The 13,747-nt window shown below is 39.8% G+C and overlaps 1 protein-coding gene across 1 annotated transcript in view; it reads right to left on the bottom strand.

Annotated features, from left to right (window-relative positions):
- The window catches only part of Arfgef3 (ARFGEF family member 3), a 165,077-nt gene that overhangs the window by 143,741 nt on the left and 7,589 nt on the right, over nt 1-13,747 (bottom strand). The window contains exon 2 of the mRNA XM_028782607.1: nt 11,768-11,819. Within this exon, the coding sequence (XP_028638440.1) occupies nt 11,768-11,819 (52 nt within the window). The remainder of the gene's footprint in view (nt 1-11,767; nt 11,820-13,747) is intronic.

Here is a 13,747-nt window from a genome sequence, read left to right as displayed (position 1 = left end):
TTCATGTGTATACATATGCAGGTCTCATTCCTTACCCTGATGGTGATGAACATAAACACGGTTATAATGACCTTGGAAAACAATCATGTTCAAGTGCATGGAGCATTCACTCATTGCTACTCCTCATAACAACTTGGTAGTGTTTACCTTCCCAGGGACACAGAAGGACTCAATATCATGATTAGGCTAAAATTACTAGGTTGTCCTTGGAAAACCAGAGATTTCTTCTGCTGAGCTGCTAAGCAGCTTGAACATCCACCTAGAGGCCAGGAGTTTCAAGCAAGGAGTCTCCTGGTTGTGTTTAAAATGGAAGGTCTAAGGAGAGCCACAGCACTATGGAAAGTGGAGGAGGTCTATTAAAAAGGACTTCAGTCCAACTCTAGGAGATCCATGATGTAATCCTGCCAAAAACCACAGGATACAACCGTGGTGTGTGACTTGGCTCTTTACTGAATGTCTATAGTGAGCACTGAGACATGAAAGAACTTTGGAAGGAAACTTGAGATACATGCAGGAAATGGGAACTCATGGAAATGAGACATCATTGAGCCACTGGTCCTGGCTCACACCCTTGAATTCCCTAGGATTCTTAGTTCACAGTTCAGGTTACCTTACTTGTACAATGGGGATGACTTCCTTTGCTTTCAGAAATGTGATTAGCAGGCCATCATGACTCAGTGACTTACCCTTAGTGAGTTGATTCTAACAGCCTAACAAATAACTGGCCTACAGCTTCCCAACAGTCCTACATGTCCAGCATCTCTGGAAATACTTCTTCCTTCTTGAAAGAACTAGGTCTGTTCATCTGGGACTGTCATTCTGCCTTTTGTCTTTCCATCTACTTTCTGACTTAGATATAGTGACGTTACCTGGAATATGTTTGTGCTATAAAGAAGGAAATACAGTGATAAGCCAAGGGATCAGGACCAGTGCTGTGAGACTACCTGTAGTCTGCCAGTCACGTGAGTTAAGTAAGTACCATTTTATTGGAACACTGTTAGCTAGGCTTTCTATTATACAGTGGAATGGATTTGCAACTTAAATACTTCAACTAGGCCCCATTTATAAAGAAATCGAACATTTTCGTGGCCATACAGAATGCAACAACAGTCACACTTGTATCTGAAATTATACTACGTTTTAGTTGCAAGATCTCAAGCTGATGATTTTTCTGACTTAAGCTTCAGAGTTCTCATTAAAACACAGATACGAGTAATCATTGTACCCATTGTGAAGTTGAACAATACAACATGTGATGTTACTGGCACAAGTCTCAATAAAGACTAACACACTGTAACTGGTAGCTTTCAGTATTATGGGTTGTATTGTATTAGAGACTGTGACCATAAAGAGGTGAGTATTGGATTTAAGTGGGACAGAACACAAGTCAATAGGTCATTCAAGTAAGTGGGGCAAGTCTGTTTCATACATATGCAAACATATGTGCATTCATCCACATGCCTGAGGGGAAAGAGAGACTATTAATATGCTACACCTAAGACTCATACCTCATTTATGACAGAGACAGCTCAGTGCTCCTCCCTGTTTGAGCTGAAATGTCAAACATTTACTCTAGAACCAATTCCTTACCCTATAGAGGAAATAAAAAAAAGTAACTGGAAGCAGACCATCAAGATATTTGGCTGCCACATTCATCCAGGGGTGTCCAGCATTTTAGTTCCTGGGACACCCTGGATGAATACTGTCTTGGATCATACATTAAACCAAGGAGTGTGGTTCCTGCAGCTGGGGGTTTCTAGAGCACACATACATGTTCTTTTATTGTGACATGGAGATACCTTCATTTGCTTTCCATTGTTATGATAAACCACTGGCCAAAAGCAATTTGTCAAGGAAAAGGTTTGCATGGGTTACAGATTATAGACTACTATTGAAGGAAGCTGAATAGTCCATTGACTTCAAGTTACATCTCTATATTTCACTGTCTGAAACCCAGCAAGGGTTTACATTTCTAGCAAATACCACGGTACTAGTCTTATTTTCCACAGCTAGCTTTCTCTTAGGGTTTAACTAAAAATCTGGTGATAAATCTGGCAGCTTTCTCTAGTGCTTGGTGATGGGATCCCCTATACTCAGACCCCACTCTCTGCCCTTTCCATTTTGGCTGCACCTCTGTGATACAGTGTCCATTGCACACAGCTTCCTGGCTTATTCCCCACAGCTCCCTCTGAGGTCTACATACAAAAACCCTTTTGTGTTTGAAGAGTTTTCTCCCAGCTGATAAATATAGAAAAAAAAATTGGGTTTACAACAGAAAGCAAGCAACTAAGAAGTTATAGTGTCAGAGGGGGGAAAAATCTTTTAAATATAATGATTTCCTCTGGATTTCATTTGATTGAAAAACTAAGTTTGCTCCAGCAAAAAATATAATATATTCTAGATGCATTTCCTTGGCTATGGCCTAAAAATGAGTCTGCCTAAGACTTCTCTCACTAAGTCTACAGCTGCGCTCATCTTAACCTTACTGTTGGAACGCTTTGAATTGTCACCGTAGCCTCTTCCCAGGGTCAAGGTAGCAGAAGTCTGGAGAAGTCAGGGTTACTTAATTACATAAATTCATAGGCTTTCCCAGTGGGTATTCACAGAATTCCTTTCATCGTGGGGATTCTTCTGCCTTCTGAAGAGGAAAAGTCTATTTTCTGGCAAAGCATACAGACACACACACACACACAAAAATCTTGATCACTCTAATAATTCATGTCTTGCCTCTTGGTCTGAATACAGGACACTCTTTTAAAGCTCTGGCTCCATAAAGATTGCACTGAAATTTGTCTTGATGCATGGTAGGAAAATGCGTATTTCCACATCAGAACATTATATTGTGCTCATTAGTAGTGGCAAGATAGCACATTTTCCATGAAAAAAAATTCACGGATGGTGCTTCATTATAAAATAATTTTCCATATGAAATTAATTTCTCTAGATCTTTGTTTTTCCCATTAAGAGAGGGAAGGAGGGGTTAGACAGACAGATGGGCCTGTATGTTAAACCATGGAAGAGGTATTACCTTGCAGTCCTTAGCAGGGGGACTTATGGAGTCTAGCTGTCCTGAGTCTCTTTCCCCACTTTAGCTCTAAGGTTCACTGAACCTCAGAATTTAGGCTATCTCATTGAGCCAGCATTCATAGCACCTAATAGGGTCCCCAAAATGATAACTAAGTTTGAAAATCGGAAGCTTGTGTTCTAATATGCCCCAAACTTAGATGGAAAATGTGACCTACTGAGCACATTAAGAAATAACATTTTAATACAATCTCAGACTCTAAAATAGGCAAAGTGAGATTGGCATCAAACACATTGAACTCACCTTGAAAAAAGACATTAAGCCTTTTTGTAACTACACAATACCACTAAGACACTGAGACCAATACAGATGCATGCACAAGCACATACATGCATCAGTACACATGGACACATATATACACACGCACACATTTCATCTGTATCTAAATATGCAATAAAATAAAAGTATAAGAAGATAAAAATAAAATGTGTAATAAAAATTTCCCAGGAAACAAGGCATAATTCTAGTCTTTGTAACAGATGTCTACAAAAGACTGTGCCCAAAAGAGTGAGGAAGAGAAAGACAAATGACAACATGGAACTGATGGACTCAGTGTCACACACATTAGAACCCACTTCTATGGATAAAAACAAGTTCTCAGAGGCACACTTTGAAATTAAATCAAGGATGTTGTCCTAAACGACCTAAGTAACCTATACAATTAATTATGAAAAATGAGCATAGGAGAACTGACACAGCAGAAATCTTACTGTATACAAGTGACAGGAAAAAGGTTAAGAAGTAAAAATCCACATTTTTTTCAACAGGAGGTTATATTTCCTTTTAAGAAGGCATCCACTAACAACAAATTGTTACAAAAGCATCAAACACTGGTTATAAAGAAAGGATGAGTACCCATGGCTTCTCACCTAAGAACTTGCTGACCTCCTAAGATACTTGCCAAGGCTGACAATTCCTCCATCTTAGCTTGTGTGGCATCTGCACTTTATTGCTTCAACCAGTAAAGACTGCATTGCTTTAAAACGTGCTTTGAGTTTGGGCTATGAGCCAAAACTTATAATTGAGGCTAATTGCAGTTTTGCTTATCGAAGGGAAATAGAATGTAGAAACCATCAGGACCTGTTTGCCACTGACAGATATTCAGGGAAGAAGCTGCCTAAACATTAGAAAGTGTCTAGTGTTGTCACATAAGTGAAGTCAAAGGTGACAGAAATACTCCATCTTCCAAAGGGGTGGTAAAGGAAAAGAAGCAGTCAGATCTGATTTAGAAGACAGGTTTCAGCTTCAGTATGGCTAAAGACCTCCCTGAATGCTTTGTCCTTGCATGTGAGTCATTTGTGCCCAACACTGAAAAGTCATTTTACTCACCTATTTAGCACAAATTGCTTTGGGGTACTAGACTTTTTCAGAACAAGATTTTATTGAAAGGCTTCCCACTGTTCCCCAACAAAGCAGACAATGTCTCCCCACATTCCCCTTCCCACTTAGATTAATAATTCTCCCCAAACAGAAAATTAGCCAGGCTTAGAACAACCAATAGTTCTTAAAGTTCCTATTACATATTTTCCTCCTGGTAAAAAACCAGCAAAACTCAACAGAGCTGAGCTCAATAAAGCCCAACCATGTTTACATTTATGTGACTCTACAAAGAGAAGTCAGTTGAGTCAGTGAAAAAAGGAAGTGATAGCAGGCATGAGACGAAACACCATGGCAATGGGCTTCTACCCAGAAGTGCAGCTGCCTGTAATCTACCTGGAATAGTGCAGGGGTCTTGTAGATGCTCCTGCCCTACACATATGCTAATATTTACTCTTTAGTTATCAGAGCTGCTAGCCTTGCCTGGGATCCTACCCAGCATCCTCTGCATCCTCTGCTCTATAGTGGGAGGTGACAAGAGTCAATGAGCACCTCTTCACTATATAAGAAAGGCAGAGACTAGGGGTTGATGCATCAGTGGGTAAAGCTTCTTGCTACCCAAGCATGACTAATGACCAGAGTCCAGATCCACAGAGCCTACAGACAGCCAGAAGTGGTTTCACGTATCTCTGATTCCAGACAGTCCTAGAGCAAGGTGAGGATGAGAATCCCCAGAAGTTTGTGAGCCAGCTACTCAGTCACACTCAGTGGCAAAACAAGAGACACTGTCACAAACAAGGTGGAAGATGGGAGCCAACACCTGAGGTAGCCTTCTGATTGTCCTGCATACACAAATATAAGAAGAAGAAAGAAAGGGGAAAAGAGCAGGGACTACACTGATAGGATCAGAACTGCCTCCCCACAGTAGCTGTAGAGATTTCTGTTGCCATTTTAAGTCATGGTCCTTCCCAGTTGACGCAGGTAGGTGTTCCCAATCAAAACTAAAAATAAAACAAAACAAAATATGTCACGAACCATGAAGGAGTTACGCCAAGGCTCAAAGTATAGGACTAAAATTAAATAGGTCAACATAGCACAAAAGCAATGAAAAGGGAACAATACAAAGAATGGCGAGCTATGATGGATGGATCTTTCCAAGCAAAAATGCTGACAAACACACTTTCTTTCCCCTGCATGAAAGACCAATAGGTTCCTAAGACAAGATAAGGAGAGACGTGTGTGTGAGCATATTAGCTGCAAGGTAAGTTGGAACCTAATAGGCACACTAAAGCAGAAGGCTTCAGGAAGAGGTAGTGTGGAAGATACAAAAGAACAAACAGGAAGAAAGGCTATAGAGTCCTTTCAGTAATAAACTTGGCAGGAGAAGGTAACTAAGCTAATGTTGGTTCCAAAGAATCATGGAGAAGGAAAGTAATATGGAAGCTGAGCTAAAGCCGGAGAAATGGCTGCATTTTCCCCAGTGGGGTACTGCATAATGCCAACCAGAAAGCTACTACCAATGGTTGCCTTTTAACAAAACAGCTTGAGGGTTTTCTTGACAATCTTATCTCAGCTAGACCAGTACGTTATAAGTACCTTGGACTGTAAGGAAAAGACACTTCTGTATTTTAATAGGATAAGAGTCAAGGTCCTTTATTCTTCTTCAAAATCAGGAATACCACACACGGAATTCATGTTGGGGATTGGGTTGGGCACTTTCTAGTCTTTGCCCCACCCCACTTCTATTCTAGAGCCACTCATAAGTTGAAATAAGGTGTATCTGCCAGAGGTGCCCTGTCTTTCATATACCAAAGCAGCTGAGGCTAGAGCAACTGGTCTAGAAGTATTTGACTTATAAGCCAATGTTAAAAGAAAAAAAAACTTCAGGAGGCCAAGAATTTCTCTTTGAGACCTATTAAGAACTGAAGAATTTATAGTCAGCATTCTCTGGCATGGAATATGGATTAGGGTCCTGACAATTACCACTCCCATCCCACCACTAAGACACCTTGCATTGGTCAGGGCTTTTTTGGATCAAGTAGAAGGCAAGAGGTCTCAATCTATACTAGCTTGGGTCAATGAGATTTCTGAGACTATTCTTTGAGATATGCTTATTCAGTAAGATATTAAAAGGTCCATTACCAGAGCTGAGATTTGATTCTATTGGAGATTTCCCCCAAAATATTTTTTTAAAAGAATCTAGGAGATGAGACACACAGTCCCTGGAATGAATAAGGAGAAATTTGGAGAGGGCATTTCATCCCTCAAAGATTCATTGGGCAGTAAACTGGAGGGCACAAAAATGATGAACTCTTGATCATAGGAACTGATCACTGAACCCCTAAATAACTTATGATGTGGTAGATAAATTCCATGGTGGAATTACACCAAGAGTATAATGAGGTTAGGAGGAGAGGGAACATTTATATCTGCCATGGTGAAGAAAGACCTCAGCAATCTTCAAGGACAACAAAATAATAAAGAAAGGCTATAGCCAACGTACAACAACTTGTCTTAATGAAGAGAGCAGCTTGAATATGTCCCGCTATTTCAGAGCCTCATACAAAGGGGATATTACAATGGATTGTAAACCAAGCACTTACAGACCAGTTGTTCAAGTCTCAGCTTTGGTATACAAAATATAGATCACTGACTTAGGGTTTCATTGATGTGAAGACATATCATGACCAAGGCAACTTTTATATAAGAAAAACATTTAATTTGGGCTGGCTGAAAACAGTTTCAGAGCTTTAGTCTATTATCACTATAACAGGAAGCATGCTAGCATCCAGACAGATATAGTGCTGGAGGAGCTGAGAGTTCTACATCTTGATCCAAAAGAAGCCAGGAAACTGTATTCTGCAGGTAGCCAGGAGAAGACAAGATTCCATACTGGGCAGAGCCTGAGAATAGAAGGCCTCAAAGCCCACCTACACAGTGATGTACTTTCTCCAACAAGGCCACATTTCCTCCAGTAAGGCTTAATTGTGTCACTCCCTATGGTCAAGGATTCAAACATATGAATCTACGGGGGCCAAACCTATTCAAACCACCATGATCACCCATGGCAAGAATGCTTTATTTCAACTTAGAAGTGACTCTCAGATATAAATGTAGTAAAAATTGGAAAGTGCCTAAAAACACTACAAGGGGCAGGAAGTTTTACTAAACATGGGTGCAGAAGGTTGACCAAGAAAGTGGATACCCAGTAGCTGTGGAATCTTCCTGGTAGCATGATTGCAAGATCAGACCTAGAGGGGGTAAAAACCTTTACACTAGCCTTAAACACAATCACTAACATCTCGGGAAACTAAAATTTAATATTCCACATAAAATCAAGATTAACCCAAAAATTATAATTTAAAAATCTTTTAAAGACAAGACCTAACTGTATAACTTGGCCTGATCTCAGATAAGAGAATCTCTGTGGAAATATGACAAGCAAGATAGGATTGGAAGTCTGAAAATCAGCCAGGTCCACCAAGCTAATAGAGTCCTGAGGTATCTGGGTTTATTTAGATAGTTGTATAGATTTACCCACAGAGTGTTAAAATTCACTGCTACCCAAGTATGGAGTCTGCAATCCATTGATAAGAAGAGAGACTGGGCAGATGGAGAGACAAAGTACTAAGGGGCAGAGGACACGGAGAAAGTCTCTCTGACAAGAACAACCCCAGGGAATGGCCTATAGATCAAGACCCATCTGGGAGAAGCAACCATTACAAATAACAAATAAAATCCTAATAAAAGACCCATGTTTCAGGCATAAGCTCCTGCCCAGAAAAGAAAATGTAAAGTCTTAAAATGTTCAGCTAAGACAGAGTATCTGAATATTCAGGTATCTGAATAGCCAAGCCCTCATAAGAACTTGTGAGTATGTGACATTTGGAAGTCTAGGGAGCCTTCAGAGGGAATATAAATGCTAAGACCCTAAGAGTTGGGAAACTGTTGGTGGGTTGTTGGTTGGTTGTTGTTGGTTGTGATTTGTTAGGTAGTCGTGTGTCACCAGAAAAGGGTGACAGTTATTTGCAAGAAGCTAAACATTGTTGAAGGCACACCACCTTTATGAAGGGGGCTTAAGCTAGGTACTTCCTTCTAGTTAAGGCTACCACTGGTTCTGAAAGTTACCATTAAAGCTACCATTAGTTTGCTCTCTGATATGACCAAACTAATGATAGCTTTAATGGTAACTTTCAGGTCTTTTTAATAATTGGCTTAAAAAGTAGATCCCAATGTAACCAGACATTTGGCTACCTTGTGGGTTCTTTTTTCTTCCACCCTTTCAACCTCCTCACACTAGATGGGAGAGAAAAAATAGAGGTGAAAGGGGTATAGTTATCATTAGACTGCTTCTTGCTGATTGGGATATTGAGTTCCTTGGGGCAAGTTTAATCTTGCCATCAGGATATCTAATTTCTTCTTGTTGTTTCTTCTTTACACATGATTACTTAACAAACCAAGAGCAACCAACCAACAACCCACGAACAGCTCGCCAACTCTCAGGGCCCTAGCATTTATATACCCTCTGAAGAGTTTCCAGAATTACAAATGTTACACATTTGCAGTAACTATTTGTACCTGTCAAAATCAAGCCCCTGATAGAGCCTGGGGCAAATCATAGTCAGCTGCTGTGGACAATATGAAACAGCCCTACATCCCACACCTGGGTTTAAAATGAAAACACATTCATATAATATTTCTGTGTTTTTAAAGAGGCCAAAATTCTCATTACAACCTACATATAATCAGTGACTATGAGTGGCATTTTGACCTGGTCAGAAGTATTTTATGCAGTTACTAATAAGAAAAAACTTATTTATAAAGCAGAGAAGACATGGAGATGGTGACTGACCCTATAGCATCCATAGCATGCACTATGGATGGCCTCTTGAGTAAAGGGACACTGCAATAGAATCTTAGTTGATAGGCTTTATTCAAACTTTCACAAACACAGGTAGGACCTTGAGTTCAAGAAGAGGATAGTGGGGCACATAGGGGAGGAGATTTCAGACACTATATGGAAAGTCAGGGACCCTGAATGCTCATCTCTAAGGTCAAAAGTAAAACTAATGGCAAGAAAAGGATGAAAATGACCCTCTACTAACACATTTGGGAAACAGTCCAAAGGATGTGTTCATCACACCTTCCTGCCTAGGCAACGTCTCCTGATGACTCCTTAATTTCCACTAGGATGTGCCTCCCCTAAAATGTACTATGCATTCACCAATCACTTAAATCATGCATATTAATTTGTACTCAGATTTGTATGAGAGGTCTTTAAAAGCAGTTACTCAAGTTAATAAAAAGTCTCTGACATGAGCTATCTGACATATCTTGTTCATATGGTTCAGTGCCCTGCACAACAATGTTTGGCAGTCTTTGCTATGCACATAAAATACAATATTGCAGATTCTTCTATATACAAATATGATGGTGCAGATATCTGTCATCAGATTAAATACTTTGAATTACACTCCTAGTAATGATGATTCTAGGTTAAGTCTCTTATAGACATAGTCATCCACAATTCATCCTTTGGATATACAAAGGATGAATTCTCAAATTCTCCTAGGGTATATAAAATGGTCAGCTAGCTATGAAATGAAGGTAAATACCACTGGACAAAGGAGAACCAAACACGTCTTTAGCACCAATAAAATGGTACTGTCTCCACCTTATGTGCTCCCATGCAACTCATGACGAAAATACCAGTTACCTTTTATTACAATTTGGTTGTTGTTGTTGGTGGTGGTGGTGGTGGTGGTGGTACTGGTGTGTGTGTGTGTGTGTGTGTGTGTGTGTGTGTGTGTGTGTTGTTTGAAAAAGAAAAACCCTTCAGATCAGTGGTCATGATGATTTTTTTTTTTGCTTAGATGGTTATTAAGAAAAAAAATAAGATTTTGTTTCCATGTATTTTTAAATTAAGTTTTTTCCAGTATAATTTTAATTATGAAGGTTATAGTTGTTGTATATTGGGATTATTTAAATTTTCATTTAAGACATATCATCTTTTAAATGTATCTAATGAATTCTATACACTACACCAGCCTGAAAACTACTTTAAACCACTGAAAATAAGAGAGCAAGTCCACCCTTAACAATAAAAAGTCCTGCATTTTTCTCCTTTTCTCCTTGAACTCACATTTCTATTCTACTTCACCCACAGAATTTTTAAAAATACTATATGAGTTAATGATTGAAAGGCTTTTATGAATCTCCGTATTATGCTTTTTATAACAAAGCATGCATAAAATGATGTTTTTAAAAACGTTCTGGGACTATAGGGCTTAAAAGTGTTCGATTTCCTTTCAGTTTGAGCTATCATTATTAATGAACATGATTGATCTAAAGAACAATAACAATTATTTATAAGAATGTTAATATTGTTAACATGAAAAAAAAAGCAATGTTATTGGAAATGTTTTCTAGTGGAATAGGGTTGGCGGATGCCTTCAGTGAGTCCATTCATCTATGGATGAGTATTACCACTGTTGGTGATAAACGCTGGCATGGCATCAGCTTAGATCATTGTTATTTTATGATGTGAACAATAAGAAATCTTGTCTATATGTGTTTACGTGAAATGAAGGTAGCTTATCAAAAGATATTGTCATTTGTCATCTTATAGCTGGATTAGGTCTCCTTCAAGTTTGCTGAAAGTCAAGAAGTAAAAAGTACTCAGGTTACACAAAGATGTGTTTCTTGTTTCTTATCCTCTCTTGTACCTCCAGACCGGCATTTTCACAGTTCTCTGTGGAGGCATGATGGTGTCACATCCTAGAAAGCTCACCAGAGCAGACCAGGCTGGTACCAGCTCTGCCTATCTCTATCAAGCAGAAGAGTGACAGTGAAACATGAGATGGGAAATTGCTAAGACAAAGTTATCATGGATCAAATCAGATGTAGAAATAGGCTTGTGTCTCAGAGCTGCTGCAGGTGATTTCAGATTGCCATCAGCAAGGTGTCCTGCTAAGGCTGGGGAGAAAAAGGAAACCCACTCCAGCTGGTAGGACTGACTGCATTTCCCAGAGAACATACTGTTATCTGTGCTTCACTGCAAGGTTTTGTTTCATGTCCCTCTCTCATATTAGCTTGGGTCATTTCTCTTCTTGCCTAGCTGCATCCTTTTGCTCACTCATCTTAGTATCACTGACTTCATTCATTCACTCCACAGATAAAAATCTATTAAGCCCCCATTTTGCCCCCATCATGAAATATCCTACTTTGCTCACACCAAACAAGCCAACAACGCAAGATAAAAGCTATGCAACACTTAAACACTATAAACCAACAAGGTGATCCAGCCTTTAGGAAACCACAGAAGGCGACTTTTGTTCCTGCTGCATTACAGTCACTATTTCTTACCTCAACAAGTGGGGAGGGATCTTCAGAACAGTGTCCAGGCCACCTAGGGTTTCTGTAAAAGAAAATTGAGGAATTACAAGTAGATATTCAAAGACTATGATATCTAAATATTAAAATCTCTATACTCTCTGAAGTCACCAGTGGCTTTTGTTCCCCCTTGGAAAATAGAAACTACCTACTTCTCAATCATCTTTACTTTAAAATTCGTTCCCTACAGTGGGTCTCACTTCATTATTGGGAAAGAGGTGATTAAAAACTAGGCCATATTTTCCTGTTAGTGGCAAGGAATAAATACCTAAATCCCTAACCTAAGCCAGAATGCCAATTCATTGTACCTACCATAGGCCAACATGTCACATTCTCCCACCAAAGAAACAAGAGCTTGGTTGTTAGGTTGAAGCATTTTAATCTCTTAGTAAACAAACTCATACTTGTGAAGACTTTCAAGTTCACAGGCACCTTAGAGGACACGTGGTGATTTATTCAGCAGTTCTTCTATTATTAAAGCACTTTTGCCTGTTCTGGGTTTTCTCTTAATATTATGAGAAATACTGCAGTTACATTTTTTTTTATAGAGTGTGTTTGCTATGTAATCAGGACACAGTGATTTATTGGGTGTATTTCCATTCAAGTAGCTTGAACAAGAATTGTGTTTCTGTCTTTAAAACAAATCCATTTCTTCTCCTGTCATACCTGTTCTCGATTTTGTCTTGTAGAGACTTCCATGTTAACCACACATGTTTGTGACATGGTAGATTGTACTGTTTATTTAATTATATTACAAGTAAGCTCATCCTCAAATCTCATAATCAAGCCTGATACTCAAAACATTGCCACGGTTTGTGGATAAATCACACTACTACCGACTCTAATTGTACAGACAATAAAAAGCTAATTATTATGTCCCCTCTAAAACTGTTGTACTTTAATAATTACAACTTGTCTCCAGGTGATCAGCTTCACCATTCAGAGTCAACAAGCTCTGTCCATTTGAATTACTTCCCTTGGGAGAGGACAGACAAACCCCTCCGCCCCACTAAGATCAGAGAGAACAAGAAACCAAATATGTTCCTTATAGTCAGTACTAATAGGACCCAGCAGGACAGAATCAGAACTACTGTAGCCAATGGAGTGAAGATCCTAGATTTGAGAAAGGTGACTCATCAGTGAAATGGAAAAGTCGAGCTGAGTAGAGTCAATGATGCCTCAGAGATGAGGCCCAGCAGGAACAGAGGAGGACTGAGGTCAGAGCTAAGGCTGGGACAGGATGACAAGAAAATGAAGACATGAAATGCAGGTTCTGGGGGTAGCTCAAAGGGTCATACAGGTTAGCACAGCCCAGCAATTAGTGTGACAGGGAGCAGTGCTGAGGGCAAGTCAGTGCCGCTTGCCAAGGAGAAATGACACCAGACAAGCAAGCATTGTGTTCTCTCCAGAGGCAGGGATGTATCTTCAGTTCACTGCCTGATCTACAAAAGCTGAGTGAGTCAGAAGAGGAAAGAGATCAGGGAAATCACTCTGTGAGAGAGTGCTTGCCCAGCATGAAAGATTCTGGGTTCAATCCTCAGCACCACTTTTAACAAAAGGGTAGCGAGGGGAGGGGGCAGCCAGCCACACAGTTGCCATGAGCAGAGACCCCTACTCCAGGTAAGCAGAACAAGGGTGGAATTCAAGTCAATTGCTGAAAGAACAAAGAATCCAGATCCTGAAATATGCCCAACAGTGTCTTCCAAGTGCTGCTCTGGAAACTAGGACAGAGTAGCACTGCAGGAAGGAGGGCCACAGAAACACCAACAAGAGAGCAGAGAGAACCATTCTCTCTGACTCCATACTATTTTGTGGGATGGAACAAGTCACCCAGATCCAAGCTTCTGTCCCCTCATCTCCATAGTTCATTTTTGTTCCTCTCTCTCTCTCTCTCTCTCTCTCTCTCTCTCTCTTCTCTCTTCTCTCTTCTCTCTTCTCTCTTCTCTCTTCTCT

The sequence above is a fragment of the Grammomys surdaster genome, unplaced genomic scaffold (assembly GCF_004785775.1).
Source record: "Grammomys surdaster isolate TR1022 unplaced genomic scaffold, NIH_TR_1.0 806, whole genome shotgun sequence".
Lineage (NCBI taxonomy): Eukaryota > Metazoa > Chordata > Mammalia > Rodentia > Muridae > Grammomys > Grammomys surdaster.
This window is presented reverse-complemented; position numbering and strand designations above follow the sequence as displayed.